The sequence below is a fragment of the Esox lucius genome, chromosome 3 (assembly GCF_011004845.1).
Source record: "Esox lucius isolate fEsoLuc1 chromosome 3, fEsoLuc1.pri, whole genome shotgun sequence".
Lineage (NCBI taxonomy): Eukaryota > Metazoa > Chordata > Actinopteri > Esociformes > Esocidae > Esox > Esox lucius.
Window position 1 is genome coordinate 27,545,664 of NC_047571.1, and position 21,671 is coordinate 27,567,334.

The 21,671-nt window shown below is 41.4% G+C and overlaps 3 protein-coding genes across 6 annotated transcripts in view; all 3 read left to right on the plus strand.

The window, feature by feature from the left end:
* The first annotated feature begins 1,500 nt into the window (after window positions 1-1,500).
* On the plus strand, window positions 1,501-5,348 carry ifi30 (IFI30 lysosomal thiol reductase). Its single transcript, XM_010894264.3, has 7 exons — window positions 1,501-1,677; window positions 2,613-2,801; window positions 2,920-2,994; window positions 3,941-4,030; window positions 4,386-4,538; window positions 4,680-4,748; window positions 5,022-5,348. The coding sequence occupies exons 1-7, from the start codon at window positions 1,561-1,563 to the stop codon at window positions 5,088-5,090; spliced, it is 762 nt and encodes a 253-aa protein (XP_010892566.1). The 5' UTR covers window positions 1,501-1,560; the 3' UTR covers window positions 5,091-5,348.
* Window positions 5,349-8,311: 2,963 nt separating this feature from the next.
* Window positions 8,312-11,684, plus strand: mpv17l2 (MPV17 mitochondrial inner membrane protein like 2). The gene is made up of 5 exons (XM_010894278.4): window positions 8,312-8,699; window positions 9,703-9,864; window positions 10,045-10,121; window positions 10,337-10,463; window positions 10,564-11,684. Exons 1-5 carry the CDS (start codon window positions 8,510-8,512, stop codon window positions 10,608-10,610), a joined length of 603 nt encoding a protein of 200 aa, XP_010892580.1. The 5' UTR covers window positions 8,312-8,509; the 3' UTR covers window positions 10,611-11,684.
* A 3,116-nt stretch (window positions 11,685-14,800) lies between these two features.
* The window catches only part of pde4ca (phosphodiesterase 4C, cAMP-specific a), a 48,768-nt gene continuing 41,897 nt past the window's right edge, over window positions 14,801-21,671 (plus strand). For 2 of the 4 annotated variants that reach the window (XM_029119166.2, XM_020045610.3), the window contains exons 1-2: window positions 14,801-14,885; window positions 16,290-16,559. In XM_029119166.2, the coding sequence (XP_028974999.1) occupies window positions 16,303-16,559 (257 nt within the window). In that variant the 5' untranslated portion in view covers window positions 14,801-14,885; window positions 16,290-16,302. Of the gene's footprint in view, window positions 14,886-16,289; window positions 16,560-19,538; window positions 20,040-21,671 lie in introns of those variants that run through there. The other 2 variants (XM_010894291.4, XM_020045609.3) reach the window with 2 other exon arrangements.

A 21,671-nucleotide genomic window follows, 5' to 3' on the forward strand; every position in this document is an offset into this window, starting at 1 on the left:
GTTGATCTTCATAAGGGGTATGAAGTCGTTTTGGAGGTGACTGAAGTTGGCTAGATTTACTTACTCAGCGGTCTATAAACATGTTAACCAACATGGGCGAATTAAGTCACCGTGAGTGACTGACATTGCCGCACTGACCACATTGCGAAATTACACATCATAAAAATATGTTTTTTGGGGGTTAGCAACCCCACCCTAAACGGACGCATTTGTTGCTGATGCCTAGAAACAGCAGTGTACTGAAATGTTCATATAAACCTCCAGCCCCTTTATTAAAATGTGTTTTGTATTTAAATCAGTGCTCCACAGAGTCTGTAAAAATCTAGACCACAACTGTAATTGTAGTCCAACAGGCTGATGTGGAAAGATTAAAATATTTATTCTTTGGAGACAACAGACCACTGTTTTTTAGCATTGAGGAAGCGACCTTGAAAATATAGCATAACAAGCAACACACTGTAAGAAGTTAAGCTAAACTATAGCTGCCATTCAAAAGTCAATTTATTCAACAAAGTTAGTTTAAAAACGATATTCATTAAAAAAATTCTGTGAAGATCTGCATAGCCTTAGATCTGCAGATAGATCTGCATAGCCTAATGTTATAGCACATTTCCAAAGTAATAGAATAATTTATATTTGGTGCCAAACAAGGTGCATAAATTAGCCGGCTTGGGTTCAAATCCAGCATGCCGCCCTTTGACAATCCCCCGTCTGTCTTCCCTCCTACCAACACTGTTCTGTCTTTCAGAATAACATTTTAAATTACAAACAGTGTAAGCCTGCCCAACTGCAAAAACATACCCTTAATAAAAATGTCTTACACACCAATTACAGCATTGGATGCTTTTGAAACACACAAAGCACAATACATTCAATCACAGTACATTATGTTTTGAGTCATTGCTGGACAGCAAAACCATGGTTTTAGTACATTCAGGCAAGGTCACTTTGGGTGGACAACTCAGGAAAACTCAATACCTCTTAGAAAACACTATGATGTGTCTTTGGCAAATAGATGTTTTATAATATAATAAAATAAAATGGAATAGTATGTCTGATATGGAATAGTATGCGGGCACTAAGTTATTTCATAATGGCGGCAATTATGTAGACGTCCCCATTTTAATCTTTTGCCCTGTGATACACAAAAAAGGCTGGTCTGATTGTTATAAAAAAAAACAGTTCGTGCAAAACGATCAGAATTGTGCAAACTGTTTAACTGCCTGGTCTATTAACATTTATGGTAAAACTACACATTTATTGCATTTATTCCGGAACAGACCACCAGGCCATACATTATATTCATCTATGTGTTTAAATGCATCACGAGGCATTACAAACTGCTTAGCTGCAGTAAAGTGGTGTCATCTGCCTCAAGTTGGATAAAACAAACTAAAAAATATGCCGGTGTTAGGTGACACAAATGATCACATGACTGACAACCAATCACAAAATTGAAAATCTCTGCATCTAGGAGGAGGGCAACGTGATCAAGTATTTGAATCACTAACTACAAAGTTATATTCATTGACTGTCGATTGTGTGCGTGGTGAAGGTAAAATGAAGAGTGTTATCGTATTCACGGTTTTGACTATTTGGGCAAATGTAGATTCTACGCCTTGCTTGTCTTCCCCATCGCAATGGTGTGATTCTTTGGACTCAGCTATCGAATGCGGGGTAAGAATCTTATCGGAAACAGTGTTTTGGTAACACTTACATGGTAGGTTTTCTGTGCGGTACAATGAGACCACAGTTACGCCTTTGGAGAAGGTTCTTGGAGGAGGGGGGAATTAGACCGCAAATACACTAATACAAAATTACTCCAGTAAAAGTCATCAAGTATAGCTAATAATAAACATAAAAACGTATTTGGTAGTAAATCTAAGTCTGTTTACAAAGTAAACCTATAAATCATTTTAAATTCTTTATTAAGCAAAGACGGAACTTTTTCATTTATTATTTTTTTGCGGATATACAAAACAACGCTTAGACAGGCTGACTTTGTTTGTCAGAAATACAGGAAGTGGGAATACTATGAGGTAGCTATAATGTTAAATAATACTTTGTGTGAGTTGAGTCCAACGTGAATTGAGGTTAAAAAATGTTTTAGTATGAAGATGAGCAGAAAGTGCATTTCCAATCGAAATTCACGATCACACCTGATCAAATTGCGCAAAATCATCAAAAAGGCACTCCTTTAGAATAGTTGTTTTTTGTTTGTTTTTTACAAAAATGAACAGTCAGTTTGTGACTTTTTACGACAGTACATAAATCTAAACCCATACCATTTCTCAGTCTTCATATCCTGAATTACACCATTTTCTTGTGAAAATGTTACTGTGGTTACAATGGTGCAGTCAGAGAGAGACCCTGTGAAGTAACCTCCAGTTGGCCAGTCATATGGTGACTGTGGGTTAGTGTGGTCTGCAGGTGTCCGTGCACTCTGTATTTGATTGATTGGCAGGTAGTTTGGCGTCCGCTGTATAACTTGGAGAGCATAACTTGGCGGTACAAGGCCGTAGCATTCTAACAAGGATGTGTGCTTCACTGTATGGTATAGGGAACAAAACACCCTCTTAATCTATTCTTATTCTGCCATTCTTGTGTGTCAGGTTCTGAAGCAGTGCCTGGAAGCCAATGCCACCAGGCCGAAAGCACTGGCGCAATCTGTCCAAGTAGAGCTGTACTTTGAGAGTCTCTGCCCTGGATGCAGACAATTCCTCACCACTGTGCTTTTACCCACCTGGGTCTTGCTGCAGGATATTATGAGTGTGACATTGGTGCCCTTCGGAAATGCACAAGTATGTACGCTGAAGCGTGGACAATGCTCATCTCACGAGCCTTGGTTTGACACTGGTACGGAACTTGAAATAGCGTTGTGGAATTTTGTTTGAATAATTGTCCTTTGTTTTGCTGCAGGAATCCGGAAAAGAGAAACCGTATACCTTCGTCTGTCAGCACGGTGAGGAAGAGTGTCTTGGTAACATGATTGAGGTGAGATATTAATTATAAATAATGTTTTATTTATAATTAATTCAAATTTTTTGGTCTCCTGAGTAGATTAAGGAATACACATTTATTGTTAAAGTAATTGCCTAATAATTCCCTAGCGACTACACCAGTTTATTTGACATTCATTGATGGGGGTGTAACAGTACGCTAAAGTCACGGTTCGGTACGTAACGGTACGCTAAAGTCACAGTTCGGTACAGTGGGAAAAGATATGCAAAACATTACATTTATTTTAATTTTAGAAGTTATACATTTTGCCCATTGCCACTGTATTTAAAGCTGCACTAGGGAGGATTTTTTTTCCCGTAAAACAATGACAGCATTTTGCAAATACTCACCGGTGAGAAAGCGGTTCCGCGCCAATGCCCGATAAAGAATGCATTTCCGAATACTAATACGAAAAATGGAACTACATTTTTTAAGCGCTAACTCAATGTTATAGTTAGCCTTGCTAATGTTAGCTCATGGTTCCTGGTTGCAAGCTACTGAAAGCTCGTCCAGGTCTGCTGTTAGTAGACGAGGGAGGAATTGGCTGTTTGTCAGCATGTCGTCCTCTAGCTGACATTATAATTTCTTACGGTAAGCAAACTTCGTTCTGTGCTAGGCTACTTAAACAATATGCCCTCTCTGGGGGAAACTCTGAGTTTAGTATGTTAGACTATATCAATTCGGACCACAACGAGCACCGAACTCAACGTCCTGTACGGATACGTGTACCGTTACACCCCTATTTTGATGAACGTGTCACTACGTAGGCCAACGTTTTAGCAATGAGTAGAAGTATCAGTTGTCACCACATTTTTTCTTAGTTGACATCATGCGACTTCCAGCTTAATCTAGACTGAAGCATTATGCTATTTTCTTTCTTTTCTGCACATTAACATGACATCTTCCTCTTTGTTGTTTTGGGTGTGCCTTCCCCTCTAAGACATGCATAATGAATACTACAGGAAGTCAGGCGTTGCAGATCATCTACTGTATGGAAGCCTCTACTAATGTGGTCAAAGCTGGTCCCATGGTGAGTGACATTAATTCTTACCTTCTGTCTACACCAGACCATGAAATGATCATGCCTAAAACCAAATACAGCACTGCCTTATTGGAATACCATTGATGAAATCAAAACTATGAGGATATGAGTTTGTAATGTGTAATTGCAATATGTATTTATTTTTACTATGTTCTACTCACGTGGTAAGAGGTTATGGTTGGATGGAAACGTGAGATATGGCTGGACACCATTGTAAATATTAGAATGGAGCGGCAGGGCTGTGTAATAGAGTTGACCAGTAACTGAAAGGTTGCTAGATTTGAAGAATGTTGAACCAAATAACACCTGGAAGTCCTGTTCTGACCACCCCTCCCTTCGGCAGTGTGTGGAGCTCTATAGCCCCCAAACCAAGTGGGACAGTATCATGGCCTGTGTTAAGGGAGCACAGGGCAATGAGCTGATGCATCAGAATGCCGTGAAGACTGGTTCCTTGAAGCCGGCCCACGAGTATGTGCCGTGGGTTGTCATCGATGGGGTATGTTCACAGCATCTGTGTGGTGATTCACGCTTTAAGGAATGAACTGTATTACCACCTGATACAGTTAAGGAATAATAATACCTATCAGACATTTGAAGAAGTTTGTCTAGATTGTTATACTTTTTGGTTTCTTTTTAGGTGCACACAGACGAGCTTCAGGATAAAGCAATGGCTTCACTCTTCACTCTGGTCTGCAGCATGTACAAGGTGCGTTTTGACCAAAGAAAAGGACCATTCCAATATGCGTATTATGTCTTGATCGTTGGTCCTTTCTTCTCCAAGTCTATTCACTGGCTAAATGTAAATCCTTGACAAAGATACCGGGATTACAGTGAGTGTAGAACATGCTTGCAGAACACGCCCTGCTAAATATAGCGAGTAATTTACCTTTTTTAGGTAGCTTTTCTCTGGCGTGTGTGTCTTGTGTGCCATGGGGTCAAGTGTTCAGTCCTGTGAGGTCTGTAATCTTGTCTCTTTCAGGGACCCAAGCCTGAAGCCTGTGGTGCAGTCCCAAAGAAACGTCACAGAAGTTACTGTCATAACGAGTGAATCCTCTCTCGTCACTGCGTCACCATACTGACATTATGCCTTCGTGTTTAATGAGCAGATATGGATGGTGACCATGAATAGTTATGGTTACAAACTGTTACTCTGGAACCAAGAAAAGGGATGCCATGGGTTGTATCAGGAAATAAGAAATTTCATGATAAATAAGCCCTCTGATAGCAATACTTTTTTATGGAGGGATGATGTTTAACTGGTCTTTTGTAACAGGATGACAAATAAAGCAAAGTATTTGAGAAGATCTATTTTATGAAGTTAGTTTATATATATACACACACACTCCCCTAAAGGATTATTAGGAACACCTGTTCAATTTCTCATTGCACTGACCAATGGGGTTTGGGTGCTCTTAGCACAAGGCTATATGGTGGTTTTGGATATCCTCACTGAGTCTTGCTTAGGAGAAACATGGCATGATAACCCGCTCTCCCTGGGCAGCTATGTTCTCCATAGCTATAGGCCTGCTCACCAGGTATTCATGTGCTTCAGAAGAATTTGTCCAATGGAGTGCAATGAACAAATGTCAGGCACCTAGGAAGATACAAGACATGGCTACAATATTTTACCCTTGTTTAATTTATCATGTGACAGGTGTTAAGTTGCCCATTGTCAGTTAATCAATTCAAACGGACGATGCCAAAGTGGATCGTTCAGTAGTAAAGAGCCCACTACGTCTGCATCAAGACGCATACAAAAATACAAACTAAAATGTCAAAACACACATAAACCGGGTCAAATCAATGTCAGTACATTCATTGCTACTGTTGCTGGCACCAAGACAGTAAAGCAATCCACTAGCACCAAAAAACTTCAATGAGAAAAGGCTGGTACCTTGTTCTTTATCTTTAGTTCTCTTTCTCCCATACAGCTAATACCCAAAGGCCACTGGTCAATCCATGCCACTGAACGTCAGCCACAGACACAATATATCACATTCGCATGACTATAAAGTTGTGCTCAAAAGTTTGCATACCCTTGGAGAATTGGTAATATATGTACCATTTTTAAAGAAAACATGAGTGAGCACTGAGCAGGCAGCACACGTCTTATTTCTTATGGGATTCACATTCAATTGTAGGTCATAACAGAATGGCACAAAACATGGCAAGAAAGAATAAAATGAACCCTATTCAAAAGTCTGCATACCCTTAGTTCTTAATACTGTGTATTGCCCCCTTTAGCATCAATGACAGCATGCAGTCTTTTATAATAGTTGTCTGAGGCCCCAAATTCTTGCAGGTGGTATAGCTGTCCATTCGTCTTGGCAAAATGCCTCCAGGTCTTGCAAAGTCTTTGCATCGTCTTGCATGAACCACATGTTTGAGATCTCCCCGGAGTGTCTCGATGATATTAAGGACAGGAGACTGTGATGGCCACTCCAGAACCTTCACCTTTTTCATCTGTACCCACTGAAGGATCAACTTGGCCTGCTGGAAAGTCCAAGAGCATCCCCTGCGCAGCTTTCATGCAAAATAATGCAAATTGTCTGACATCATTTTCTGATAACATGCTGCATTTATCTTTCCATCAATTTTCACAAGATTTCCTGTGGCTTTAGAGCTCACACACCCAAAACATCTGTCTACCCCCACTATGCTTCACAGTGGGGATGGTATTCTTTTCACTATAGGCCTTGATGACCCCTCTCCAAACATAGCGCTTATGGTTGTGACCATAAAGCTCTATTTTGGTCTTGTCATTCCAATTTACAGTGTGCCAGAAGCTGTGAGGCGTGTCAAGTTGTTGTCGGGCATATTGTAACTGGGCTTTTTTTTGGCATTGGCACAGTAAAGGCTTCTTTCTGGCAACTCAACCATGCAGCCAATTTTTGTTCAAGTATTGTTTTATTGTGCTCCTTGAATCAACCCCACCGTCTTTTTCCAGAGCGGCCTGTATTTCTCCTGAGGTTACCTGTGGGTTTTTCTTTGTATCCTGAAAAATTATTCTGGCAGTTTTGGCTGAAATCTTCTTTGGTCTACCCGACCTTGGCTTGATATCAAGAAATCCCAGAATGTTCCACTTCTTAATAAGTGATCGAACAGTACTGACTGGCATTTGCAAGGCTCTTTTTACATCCTTTTCCATCTTTATAAAGTTCCATTACCTTACACAGGACTTTTTACAGTTATTTTCTGCTCCCAGTGGCTCGATATCTAGCCTGCTCAGTGCATGCACATGAGAGCTAACAAACTTATTGACTATTTATACACAGACAATAATTTCAATTTAAAAAGACACAGGTGTGGGAAATTCACCTTTACATGACATTTTCACCTCTGTGTGTCACCTTGTGTGTCTGTAACAAGGCCAAACATTCAAGGGTATGTCAACTTTTGATCAGGGCCATTTGGGTGATTTCTGTTATCATTATGATTTTAAAAGAAGCCAAACAACTATGTGATAATAAATGGCTACATATGATCACAATCCTTAAATAAAAGGATTGCATCAGTCATATTTTCAAAATCAATGCCAAAATTTCACAATTTCGACCAGGATGTGCATAACTGTAACCGCCCCCATTACTAATACATACTTCTCTGAGTCTCTTTATACATTATAATTTACATGTAATTTGTATATGGCACACAGCTCACTCATGGGTGTGTCATCTGAATTTCCCAATTTAAATAATTCAAAATGGATTCTGCTACACACAAGGAACAAATCTATACCAAACAAAGGCACTGTGAAAAGAGTTGGTCCCACGTTTCATGAGCTGAAATAGAAGATCCCACACATTTTCCATGTGCACATAATCTACTCCCAGATATAAAATCCATGAAGTAGATTAAGCCCTGTTTGGTTTTCCAAAAACATACAACCTTTACACTATAGATTATTGTCCTAGGAGGATTCCTGCTAAAACCATTTCTGCCTAAGCAATGTACTCTTAAACATAGATATGACCTTTATACCTTAGCTATGCATTGTGCTTATGTTTCATGGAATGAATAGTAGCCCACACCTACACAATCGCCTTAACAGTGCAGTGTTAGTGTAGGGATTTTTTAAAAGTCAAATCACCTTTTTTACAACCTATTATAGGTTTGAACGAATAGAGAACTATGAAATACACACAAAAAAACCGTCTCGTCTCGTGCGTCAGGCTGCTGTACTTTGCGCAGCATTGTGGAGTATGACGTCCTGAACTCCTCCTCGTTACGCGTTAAGACGCTCTGTTATTGAATCAATCATTAAAAAAACCGAAACAACTTGCTGTACGTCTTTGAAAAGCCGCGGTCTTCAATAGTAGACTACTGCAAAAACGAATGTACTTGTATATGACAGTAGAACAGTGATGTCGACATGGTTGGATGTTTAAGGTCGATTAAGACATCGGGAGGTAAACCAGTTCAATTAGATTCGCATTGTTTGGAATAGCCTAAGAACCAATAGGAATCATGATTCCGCAGTCCAGCAGAGAATTTCTCGTCAAGATTTCTGGTTACTGGAAGCCGCTTTTCAAAGGACGGTTTCTTATTGTAACCAATACCGTTAGCTGTGGGAGTATGCTTGCCGCCGGCGACATCCTTCAGCAAACCAGAGAGAAACGGAGAGTCCCCGGCAAGGCACGTGACTGGGCTAGAACTGGTAAGGTCTTGAACCGAGAACAGCAGCCAACATGCTGTCCAATGTCCACCTTTAACACCTCGCCTTATGAAACTGCGTTTCTAAAAGGGAATAAATTGTGTGTATATCGTACGGCAAGATAAGTTAATTATAGTCAATCATTAAAAAAAAAATGCATGGCGTCCACAATGATGTTCAATTATAATTCACATTTGCATGTGTAAATGTTATGATTGGATGATTTTTGTGCTCTAGATTTCAAACTGGCCTGTGTTAGAAGTAATCCGTTGTACGGGCATTTTATTTCGTGTGGGTTATGTTTTCCCACGGGACCATAACTTAATGTGTGCACGCACTTAGAAACGTTTGTTAGCTGTGTCATGAACGCGACTGGTCAATATTTCACCAGGATGTCAAAGAAACGTAGGTTTCCAAAGCACGTTTGTCCAAAACAATTTCTGCATTCAGCACCCGAACGGTACACCCAACACCTTTCTTCTAGGAAAATAAACATAATATCGAACGTAACAGCTCCCCTGTGTGCAACAATATGAAGCAAATGTATCTGATGTTGTAAAAATATGAGCCAGACATCAACAGTCGTAGTTTATAACCGTTCTGTACACATTTTTATGGAAACAAATCCCATATGATTCTTATGGGTTTATAATTGGAAACACAACATTCCTGCTAGAGGTTTCTTATATAATTTTAATAGGAAATAGTAATCTTATTGGATGCTTCCGAATTATGATGGAAAATCCTACGCGATTTTTGACTAGGAATACATGAACTACACAGACGGATACCGAGGGGCACAGTTTAGCTCGCTTGGATGTCTAGTCTGAAAGTGAAGCGTTTTTTTTCTCGGTCAAATAAATTATGAACACTTCAGCTGACCGACAAGCATGCGGCTAAGGCCCTACCTTGGCGCGCGACGGGAATCCTTACTACTGGCCTATATATCGATGTCAATAACTGTAGACATGTATTACATGCGGCTGTCTAACACTGCCATCTGCAGGTAGCATGTTCGCAGTAGGATGCTCCATGGGTCCTTTCATGCACTACTGGTACCAGTGGTTGGACAAGGTCTTCGTTGGCAACGCTCTACCTGCTGTGGTCAAGAAAGTCCTAACTGATCAGCTGATTGCATCACCGACCATGGGAGCATGGTATTTCATTGGTGGGTTATGTTTTCCCCCCCCAGTATGTAAACGCTTTGGAATGCTGAGTAAAATCAATGTCTATTTGGACTGTTGGCAGAAATAGGGGGGAAGTCTTCCTAATGCAAAACCTAGCAACAAAACGAATCCATGCGATTTGTGTGAGAAACAGTTGTTTTTACAATCATCTGTTTGTCCAGGAATGGGCAAGATGGAGGGCCACAGTCTCTCTCAGGGTTTGGAGGAATTCAAAGACAAGTTCTGGGAGTTCTACAAGGTAAGTGGATTTAAAAAAAAAAATCTTTCTTTTGAATAGTTTGCCCGTAGTATTCCATTGCATTTTGGCCTTTGCTACTCTGCCCATTTATCTCTTTTGATTTTATTATATTCTTTGTTTGACCGGTCTTGATTTGACTGGCTTGGATTAAAAACGAATCTAAACCAGTCTTTGCCCATGGATGCTCCTCTAGTTTGTGCTCCTTTGCCTTGAAGGCGGACTGGTGCGTTTGGCCTGCGGCACAGATGATCAACTTCTACTTCTTGCCTCCTAAATTCCGAGTCCTCTATGTCAACATCATCACTCTGGGGTGGGACACCTATCTCTCCTACCTCAAACACCGTAAGAGCTGACCTGGCGCCGTTTTGCTTATTCTCTGTCCAACATTACACTTCAAAAGAGACAGGTCCTCAGTATGCATCGTTGTACTCTGTTGTGTCAGGAGACAAGGTCGTTGAAGGAGAACCCAGAGACCGCACTGAACTCTGACCAAGCCCAAACAGGAGGAGTGAGGTTTAGAACCCGGCCGGTCACACGAGAAGCTCAAACAATGTATTGGGAACTTTGTGACAAAATTAATTACTTGAATTCAGCATCAGTATCACTGACATTGCCAATACCCCCCATCCTTCGTGCCTTAAATGCGCTAACGACGATAATTCAAGTTTTTAATGCTAAACAATTGTTTAACAGTGAGCGTTGCCTTGCCACCTCGTACAACACAGGACCTATACCATTTCTCAGTTAAACTTTATTGCGGTGCGCCGCCATGAAGCCGAAAAATGCTTGTCTTATTTGTGTAGTGTCCGTCTGCACTGAGTGAAGATAACACTCGGCACTGTGTAGTTGGTTAATATGGTAATTATATTCAGTGTCTGGGGCCTCATCATTTCAGTCGCCGGGGTTTCTTCTGATCATCTACCAGCCTCATGAAATTCAACATTCAAATTGATGTGTTTCCTGCTGAAGTTGACTTCTATTATATTTTTTATATATGTTTTTGGAATGTTATTCTTCTGTTGATAGAGGAGTGGCAGAGGGAAACCTGTTTAATTAAAGTATTGGTATGCCATAAATGACACAATTTTGTTTTAATACCAGCAAAGTATTTGTCTCCTGTATTAATTCATTTTTTTCTATTTAATAACTCAGATATTTTATGAGCAATAGCTTTCTCTTGCATCATAAAATATAAATATTGTAATTTTAAATTGAATTGTGGGTATAGTATTATTACTATTTAATATAATTTATAATGTATTTATACGTTTGTTAACAATAATATGGTATGCCAATGCAGTGAAAGACTACAATTCTGTAGCTGCAACTGCCTACAGATGTTTGCTGTTGCATTGTAAGAGTGTAACGACATACAATTGTCAAATGTGTATGTATTTATGAGATCAGTATAAATAATCAATCTATAATAAAATGTGCAAAGTACTGTGCTTTTGGAAATTATCCTGTCCACTTAATTTCCTGCACATTTGTTTGTAATTAGGACTTGACTAATTAGGACTTGATGTAAAAATATGTTTTGCTATCAATCTTAACAACATATTTGTGCCATTTTATTTAAATAAAAAACTGAATTATCAAAGTATTTAGACCCTTTTTACTTTTTACTGTAGCAATCACAGCTTTAAGTCTTGGGTATGTCTCTACCAGCCTTTCACTTTTTGATATGGGCAGTTTCTTCCATTCTTGTTAGCAGATCTTTATGAACTCTGTCAGATTGGGGGTGGGGGGTGGGGGGTCAATAAACATCTTCAGGTCTCCCCACCCCACAGGTGTGCAATGGGTTTTAAATCTGGGATTTGACTGGGACACTCAAGAACATTCACAGACTGTTCCCAAAGCCATTCCAGCATTGTGCTTTGGGTCATTCATTGTGCTAAAAAAAGATTAACCTAGATTATCCTAAGCCTAATAGTTTGATTTTTGTATCATTGGAGACCAAAATAGTCCTTCTGGCAGCATGTCATATCCCTTTTAACCAGGAATGGCTGGCCATTCCACCATAAAGTCCTGACTAATGGAGTGCTGCAAATATGTTTGTCTTTTGGCAGGTTCTCCTATCTCTACAGAGAAACATTGAAGCTTAGTTAGAGTGATGATTGGGTTTTTAGTTACCTCCTTGATTAAGGCCCTTGTCGGATTACTTCGTTTGACTGAACGTCCAACTCTAGGAAGAGTTTTGGTGGCTCCAAATGTCTTTTACTTCACAATAATAGAGCACACTGTGTTCCTGGGAACTTTCACTGCTTAATAATAACCTTAATTTCTATCATCTTACCTAGATCTATGCCTTGACACAGCTCATTGGTTTACAGAAAGTTGCTTTTACTTCATGACTTGGTTTTCTCCAATCAATTGTATTTGGAAAAGATGGACACCAATTAAGTTCTAGAGACAACTCAACAATGTTTTAAATAACACTGGATGCATCTGAGTTCAATTTGGAGTGTCATGGCGAAGGGACGTATGTACATTTTAGATATTTCAGTTTTTTATTTTCAGGAAACCGGCACACATTTAGGTTATCAATTATGAATTAATTCTACAACAATAAAATGTGAAGACAGAAATGTTTGTACAGTGTGGAAAAAAATGTGTAAAGAAAATGCAAACATAATTTATGAAAAAAGTGAGAGCTACAGTATCTCACAAAAGTGAGTACACCCCTCACATTTTAGTAAATATTTGATGTGACAACACTGAAGAAATGATACTTTGCTACAATGTAAAGTAGTGAGTGTACAGCTTGTATAACAATGTAAATTTGCTGTCCCCTCAAAATTACACATCACACAACCATTAATGTCTAAACCGCTGGCAACCAAAGTGAGTACACCCCTAAGTGAAAATGTCAGAATTGGGCCCAAAGTGTCAATATTTTGTGTGGCCACCATCATTTTCCAGCACTGCCTTAACCCTCTTGGGCATGGAGTTCAGCAGAGCTTCACAGGTTGCCACTGGAGTCCTCTTCCACTCCTCCATGATGACATCACAGAGCTGGTGGATGTTAGAGACCTTGAGCTTCTCCACCTTCCGTTTGAGGATGCCCCACAGATGCTCAATAGTATTTAAGTTTGGAGACATGCTTGGCCAGTCCATCACATTTACCCTCAGCTTCTTTAGCAAGGCAGTGGTCGTCTTGGAGGGGTGTTTGGGGTCGTTATCATGTTGGAAAACTGCCCTGCAGCCCAGTCTCCGAAGGGAGGGGATCATGCTCTGCTTCAGTATGTCACAGTACATGTTGGCATTCATGGTTCCCTCAATGAACTGTAGCTCCCCAGTGCCGCCAGCACTTATTCAGCCCCAGACCATGACTCTACCACCACCATGCTTGACTGTAGGCAAGCCACACTTGTCTTTGTACCCCTCACCTGGTTGCCGCCACACATGCTTGACACCATCTGAACCCAATAAGTTTATCTTGGTCTCATTAGACCACAGGACATGGTTCCAGTAATCCATGTCCTTAGTCTGCTTGTCTTCAGCAAACTGTTTGCGGGCTTTCTTGTTCATCATCTTTAGAAGAGGCTTCCTTCTGGGACAACAGCCATGCAGACCATTTTGAGGCAGTGTGCGGTGTATGGTCTGAGCACTGACAGGCTGACCCCCCACCCCTTCAACCTCTGCAGCAATTCTGGTAGCACTCATACGTCTATTTCCCAAATACAACCTCTGGATATGACGCTGAGCATGTGCACTCAACTTCTTTGGTCGACCATGGTGAAGCCTGTTATGAGTGGAACCTGTCCTGTTAAACCGCTGTATGGTCTTGGCCACCGTGCTGCAGCTCAGTTTCAGGGTCTTGACAATCTTCTTATAGTTGAGCAAGGTCTCATGTTGAACTTCCAGTGACCAGTATGATTTAACACACCTGCTCCCCATTCATACCTGAGACCTTGTAACACTAACGAGGGAAAATGGCTAATAAGGGTGTACTCACTTTTGTTGCCAGCGGTTTAGACATTAATGGCTGTGTGTTGAGTTATTTTGAGGGGACAGCAAATTTACACTGTTATACAAGCTGTACACTCACTAATTTACATTGTAGCAAAGGGTCAATTCTTCAGTGTTGTCACATGAAAATATATACTCACATATTTACAAAAATGTGAGGGGTGCAGTCCTCTTTGTGAGATACTGTAATGTTGGTTGACTTTTGACATTAAACAGTTGCAGAAGTTCACTTGATCTCAGATAAGAAACCCATCTTATTGTTTTCCACTTGTTATGATTTATGAAGACATGTTTGGGAATGTTGCGGTGCATCATAATTGCTAGATAATATCACCACGCTCTTACACTATGGCCCGCCAAAACCTCTTTGGCCTGCCTAACCTCTTTGGCCTGCCAAACCAGTATCTGAGGCTAGCAGATTGTGGAGATAGACACGCATGAATCATGGCTGGCAAATAAAGTACCATTCGGACCAACATATATTGTCATCTCTTTCCCTGCAGTTGAGGAGTCAACGTTTCTTTTGGATTGTTGTACACTTCAAATCCTTATAGGACCGAACTGGCCAACAGGTGCATTGAGCATAGTTTTTATAAAAACGATCAAGGGGAACAGTATAGTTTAGTTGCGGTGAATTGGATTGCAAAAGGCCAGTTTTATGGATATTTAAAAATGTCTGTTACATGGATCTAAAACATGGTGATCAAAACATTTCTGTGGGACTGTGTCATTGGGCACGACCTGTGAAACGCATGAAGAAAGGCCCCTAATCAAGTCTTTCCGCTCAGAGAGGTTTGGTTTGGGATTTTCCTTTGAAATGTAATCTGGAGCGGGTTGTTATTCCTTAATCATTCTATATCTAGGCTACTGAGTCTGTCGTTACTGGACAGCATGTTTTTGAATCTAAAACTGTAATGATAAGATGTGGAAACTATGTAATGCTAGGTACTATAGCGTTTGTTTGAATAGCAGCCCGTTCCATAATCAATGTGCTTTTTGACAAACTCACTAGTGCAATACTATATTAACTTCAATAAGTTGTATCTTAAAAAATGTCGTAGTTGTTTTATGACTGTTCATTCAACGGTCCTACAAACATGGCAACATTTGGTTTGCGACCCTGTATCTCTGTCTTGCTATTTTTACCTGCCAAAATGGTAATTTCTTCCTCTTTTCGCTTCTGTACTGCACAATTGGGAATTTGAAATCAAATAATTACTGTGAGGTTGAAGTATAGATTCGCATCTTTTATTTGAGGGTATTTCTGATTCACTGTTTAGAAAAAAATATATACTTTTATGCATTGTCCACATATTCCGGCAGAATTATCTCACATCAAACTTGAGCAATTGTGTTTGGTATTTGGTCTCATATTGTTTGTGTGGAATAACTCCTTGTTAGAGAACAATTGAGCCCACCAAACATTTTGAGGTCTGTGTCTTCGAATGCGGGAAGATGATAAGATGTACGTAGTCTCCAATCTGCAGATATCTGAAGAAGGTATTTCTACTGAGGTCATTTCTTTCCTCCAGTGCTTCTAAATACAGACTGTGCTATGCATGATGGTAGTATTATTATACAGTAACTTCTAAGGTGGGTAAGGATATGAACACTACTCCATTAAAATAGGGGACAATCCTCGCACTGTATTCTAAGACAGCTGGTTGATGCTGTTGTGTCATCAAGCCCAAAACGTGACAACACAGGTATTTGCAGACCAGTAGTAAAATCTACAGTTTCGGGAGAGCCAATCCAACTCACGATTTGGATTTTAATTTTTTTTAACTATTGTATTTCTTTAAAAGTCTCAGATTAATGGATTAACAATAGAATCCAGTTGTGTCTATGTGTGTGTCCACATGAAAGCGTTAATAGATCCATAGTATCCATAGGACTGGTCACCCCTCTGAGCCTGGGTCCTCTCTAGGTTTCTTCCTAAAATTCGACCTTCTTAGGGAGTTTTTCCTAGCCACTGAAATTCAACACTACTGTTGTTTGCTCCTTGGGGTTTAAGGCCGGGTGTCTCTGTAAAGCACTTTGTGACAACTGCTGTTGTAAAAAGGGCTTTATAAATACATTTGATTGATTGATTGAGTATGAGTGCAATTAACTCTTCCCAGCGAGGACATTGTGACAGTCACATCCCAAAGAATTATCACAGTCTTCTAGAATCCTAACATTAGCCCTCCTGTCCAGGCACAGTGGGAAGATGTTTTACCTGTGTGAAGAAGATGAAGATTCAGAGGAGGTGTCTCCGGAGCCCGTCGTGAAGTCAGATGTCGCCTGTGCTGTCAGAAGAAACTTTTCTGGGATGCTGCAGCTCCCCCTTCTGTCCCAGAGGCAATCCAACCTGAATGAGGTCAGGAGTGCTGAGCGAGGCCAGCTCATGTCTGTGTCCTCCTCAAGTCGTCTCAAGGCCACAAGGAGCCTGGACACCATCACCGGCTGCTTTTCCAGAGCTCTCAAGTACGTATTTTATTTTTTTTACTGTTGAACCCAATTCCAAACCCATTAATATCTCTATAGTTGTTAGTCTGTGGGTTTATTTTAGGATTACTGGGGCCTTCCATCTCTCTTCCTTCTGTTTTGGGATGTAGGGGGAGTGGGAACAGCAATAGATTATTGCTGGAGTAGGGCCATCTATCTGTTCATGGGCGTTTCAGAGAAATAAAAAGATACATGTATTTTTAAATAGTTGTTCCAGTACAAGTCATTGCTGACTTCCAGTTGCTATTGGATGAATTATGCACGTACTGAACCCTACTGAATAAATCAGGACATGGTCCTATAAAGTTTTGATATTACCAAGTTACTCAATTGTCAACTTAATTCTTGAGAAATCTTCCTGATTATGATCTTCTAGTGATTAATGGATGAAGTTTCACGGATGACTGCTATGACTAACCATCCATTGGTATCTATCAATCATCTAAATCTAACAATATTTATCTACATAGAGAATGTGAACAGAGCTTGTGTGTATTAGAGGGGGGAAACCGAGAGAGAGGTCACACTGTAGTCGTGGAGACCAGAAATCCCCTCAAGGATACTACAACATGAGACAAGAAACATTCTGACCTTGTGTTTGACACCGGTCCCACCAACCTCGGATTTCGGGAGTTCCTGTTCCTATGCATGTAATTCCCACTAGCCTGCAAGGCCCTGGGACCTTTTATTATGCCGCTCCAAGGATCCGAACTTACTGCAGAAATTATGCACCTTTTGGGAGCCTCCAAAAATAAGACTTTAAATGGGAATCATCTTTTGTTCTCCCACAAGGATCACTAAATATTAAATGTGTGTGTGTCCATGTTTAACTATACCTGTGAGGATAGAAAATAACTGAAAGGCTAGTCAAACAAGGGATTTAGGGTTAAAAGTCACACTTGGGTCAAGGGAGTTGTGGTATAGGCTTACTTATTAGATCAGCCGTGAAAACGTGACCCAAACCATTGCAACCATGCCAACCATGCTAACCTCTTGAACTCTGTTATTTCTCTGCTGTGTAGTCAGCTGTAACTCCTCGCTGTGGAGCCTTGGGGAGGAAGCGGTCTATTTATTTGAAAAAAAAAAATGATTCAGATGATTCGATTCTAGTTTTACTGTTTTGGATCTCAGGTTAACGTTTAGAATGAGCGGCCAGGTTCTGGAAGATGCTACAACTGGCCCATAGGGGGAGCCACTTCACACTGCAATATGAAGCAGCATTAACAACCATGGTTCTCTCTATTTAAAGGCTTCTCATTGCGGTCCTATTGTCTCAGCAGAGAGAAGACCTTGTGCTCACATGTTAAGTTGCCATTACAGTGTTGTTTCAAATATGTTATAATTTTTTTGATCAAATGTATAATAAGATGACAAGCTTATATTGTTACGTACATACAAGGACCACCCCAGGATGTACAAACTGGCCCAATTTGGCTAGCCAAAGAAAAGAAAAAAAACGGAGTGATCCCCCAGAGATGTTATGAACGAACAAACGAGACAAACATCGAAACCTTTCCGGTATTGGCGTGTAGAAAGAAATTATCTTGGCTTGGTACCGCTCATCGCTGGCTGGAGGGTCCAAACAGGGTGCTGCTCAGTAAAATCCTTCTCTGGGATTTAGTAGCTCAGGTGGTCGGTTGGTTTGGAGCGTCGGCCGAATGGGAGTGATGACACGTGACTGGTACACGATACAAGCTAGTGCACAGTTCAATGGAAACAGACACTGTTCCGTATGCTTTGTGACTATTGTTAGTTACTGGTTCTTATGGGAGCCATTTACAAGACGTTGTCTTCTTTCTAAAGCCCGGGAACACTCATCATTCTAATACCCTTTTCAAAAATACATTTCTCTCTGTTTTTCTTTCGCCTACGTCTCCAATGTTGAAACAACTTACAAAACGCCTGGAACAATTGAACTGGGGACATTCCGACCGAACTTTCCATACATCCTAGCCTGCCTTCTTAATTACAGATCTCTTATGAGTGATAAAGACTAATCCACTGCATAACTCTCCTACACTTGAAATCATTAACCTGCCTGTCGATGACCTGTGTAATGAGTCATGATTGTCAATCCGATTCGTCGTCAGGCGAGTTGTGCCAGAGTTTTAACCTTGCCGTGGGGCCTGTCCAATGGAAGTGTCCTATTCCTGGCCCTTCTGTTGTTGCCCTGTCCACCTTGATGGGCTGGTTTGTGGTGATTTGAGAGTTGTGAGAGTGGCAGTTCCTCCAAAAGGGGTTGAGAAGCCCTTCTCGCCAGGTGTGGTGTTTATTATTGAGAGGGACACTATTTGACAGTTGGGAGAGAACCAAAAGATCCTGTTTTAAAAGGCAACCCTGTGTTTGCATCTGTCTGGCTGGCTGTCATAGGTTCCCTCCTGTGTCAGATGTTCCGACTCCTCAGTTATTCTGGGGAGAGCGGTGCTCAGCTGCAAGTCGTAAGATCGCAGGAGAACCTTTTCTCTTCTCCTCCTGATAATAAACCCCCAGGGGATCTGGCCCCCCCCAGTCCCAGATAGAGAGACATCGTGACAGGGCCCACGCTCTTTATAACTTTATCTGCCCTGGCTTTTTATAGTCAGGGCCCTTCATGTGACTTTTCCTTGGTAGACTTGTGAGCATGTGAAAGGCTAACAGATTTCTTGAAGCAACTTTTCAGACGTCACAACACCGCTGGAAATTGGACGGGAGTGATGTTAAGTTGAGTACGGGTTAATGTTTATACTCAGAGGAACTGAGAGAGGAAGTAATTATGGAGCATAGTTTAAAGAGAGGCCCGGCATACAGCTCTGGCAAGAGGAGGGGGAGGAGGCAGATCTGTCGCTCACTGTAAATCAAACGTCCATATTTAGTCGGGCGGGAGGGAAGGCCTAGCAGTTATGTAAACAAAGGCCTGGGCCAGCTGGGGAGGGATTGCACTGCACCAATGTTTGAGGCTGTTAGCCGTGGTTATGTGACAGGGCTGTTTCCAAACCGAGCGGAGGGTCAGATAGAGAGCCAACTAGCTTTTTAGGTTGCTCCTTCTCAGAGTGCTCCTGAAGAGCACCAACTACAGTCAGTTTCAGCTTCAACCATAATGGAGGGGTAGTTCAAGCTTTGCTTGCTTCTTCGCTGACTGGGCAGTTCTGTCAGAGGAGGTTAGGAGCGGTCAGTCTTCAAGGTTAATCAGAGTAGCCCGTTGGGACGAAGAAGCTGGAGGAGCCGAGCTACTGAAATAAAAACCATGAGCGAAGCCAGCACCTTTGTGGGGGAGCGTCCTGGCGAGAGATCAGAGGAGCAGCCGGTCAGCAGGCTCCCAGTTGTCCAACTCAAGCCCAGGTCACCGGGCACATCCCCAAAGATGTCCCCCCACCACTCCCCGCGCGGGTCACCCCGAAACTCCCCGCTTCTCTTCAGGAAGCTTCTGATGAACCGGAGCATCTCTCTGCAGCGGAGGTTTACGCTGGCCCACACTCCCAGGTAGAGAATGCAGTGGGTTCTGTGCCTGTGTTATCTGGGCTTGGGGTCCCTCAGGGTTGCGTGACAAGTCTACTGTGTTTAGAGGGTGAACTTTCAAAGCCGGTAGAAGAAAAAGTCCCCGGGCCCCTTCTTAAGGTGATCTGAAGTTAAGTCACCAGAGATGGTTTCATATGCTGAAGCTAACAATGGCTTTTGAAAGTACTGGTCTGTGCTGTGCTTGAATGGATGCATTTGTTGTAGAGAAGCAGAATCTCTTCTATCGGCTGGCCCGAGGCAATCTAACTTATGCCTTCTTTCTCTGTTGTGATGTTTGGCACGTAGCAACAGTCCATTTGAAGAAAGTCCATTTGATTGGATTCTTAAAAGTTAAAGGAGCCCCTTAAATGTTTTAACAAGGTCCTCCTCTTCATACACTAAAGTTGTTGTGATAATAGTGAATATTCCAGAGTTATAAGCTTTGTTCTTTTCATGTTTTGTCTGATCTCCTTTTCATTATACATGTGTGTCTTGATTTTTCTTGTGGACCAGTAAGACAAACGACAGTATAACAGGTGTTTATGATATTATCCAAAGTGATGCAAATTTGATGACCACTTGTGTTAATGGGTCCCGGCCTATGTTTAGATGACTCTGTTAAGTCGGAGTAAAGCATGGTTCCATGCATTGTTTCTGGGTCGAGATGTCTCTTGTCATGCGCGGGGATTGTTATCTTTTCTGCTGTGATGCCGGAGATCAATGTGACTTCCTCAGAAAACGTCCCCTGACAAGGCAGAGCGACGGTTCAGTCTACAACTGTTTACTGAGGACAGCTGCCTAATGGGACACTTGTCAAGCCCTTCTCTGACAAGTCTATTGATAGTAGCGCTTTAATGACCCCTGTGACGTCGCAACCACTAGCCATAACCCATGATATTGATGCAGATCAAATATTTACCGTGTTTGTGCTCAGGAGCTGAAGCAGCACGGCTGATGAAAGAGCACTTGACCTTAATTACCTGGGAGCAAAACAAATATTATGTCTGGAAGGAGACAGCAAAACAAATCCTGGGTGTTTCTGGTGTTTGTGACAGTTTCTGTTTAAGGGGGGACGGGTGTTTCCAGTTTATACACTCTGTGTTGCTTGTGCAAAGTGCACTTTAGGAGAACGACCAGGTGCGGAAAAGTTCACTTATCAGCGTCACACACCTTTACCTGACATAAACAAAGAGACAAGAAGCAGAGACTGTGAAGAGGTTTCTCAGAATTTTTTTGAAAGGCGAGGTAAGATTCAGCAACCTTGAAAAACATGAATTCATGAAAACAATATCAAAGTGAAGAAAGAGCTTTGTTTTTTAAATTTATATGTGCTGTATATATGAACTTTTATTGCTTAAGGCATTTCTTTTCTGGGATCGAACCACGACTGCCCTAGTCCTGTCAGTGAGTTTGTGTGAAAAAAACCAAGACGAGCACGCCATCTTCATGGCTTGTCTGAGACTCCACGGACTTCGTGGAAATTTGGTCTATTTAAAACTATAATTAGAAAGAGGGGCCATCCGTTTGGGAGGGAGCCTTGCAAAGGGCCCGCCCTTGATAATGTACAGTGCCCCTAAGAACGTGAGTGGAACATGGGGATTAGTTACAGCTGGGTGG

Excerpts from the sequence above, each read along its gene's own strand:
- mpv17l2 (XM_010894278.4), top strand. The coding sequence starts at position 8,510 with ATGATTCCGCAGTCCAGCAGAGAATTTCTCGTCAAGATTTCTGGTTAC. Across the intron at positions 8,700-9,702 it reads ACGTGACTGGGCTAGAACTG|GTAGCATGTTCGCAGTAGGA; the intron begins GTAAGGTCTTGA and ends TGCCATCTGCAG. Across the intron at positions 10,122-10,336 it reads AGTTCTGGGAGTTCTACAAG|GCGGACTGGTGCGTTTGGCC; the intron begins GTAAGTGGATTT and ends TTTGCCTTGAAG.
- ifi30 (XM_010894264.3), top strand. The coding sequence starts at position 1,561 with ATGAAGAGTGTTATCGTATTCACGGTTTTGACTATTTGGGCAAATGTA. Across the intron at positions 4,031-4,385 it reads TGGTCAAAGCTGGTCCCATG|TGTGTGGAGCTCTATAGCCC; the intron begins GTGAGTGACATT and ends TCCCTTCGGCAG. Across the intron at positions 4,539-4,679 it reads CGTGGGTTGTCATCGATGGG|GTGCACACAGACGAGCTTCA; the intron begins GTATGTTCACAG and ends GTTTCTTTTTAG.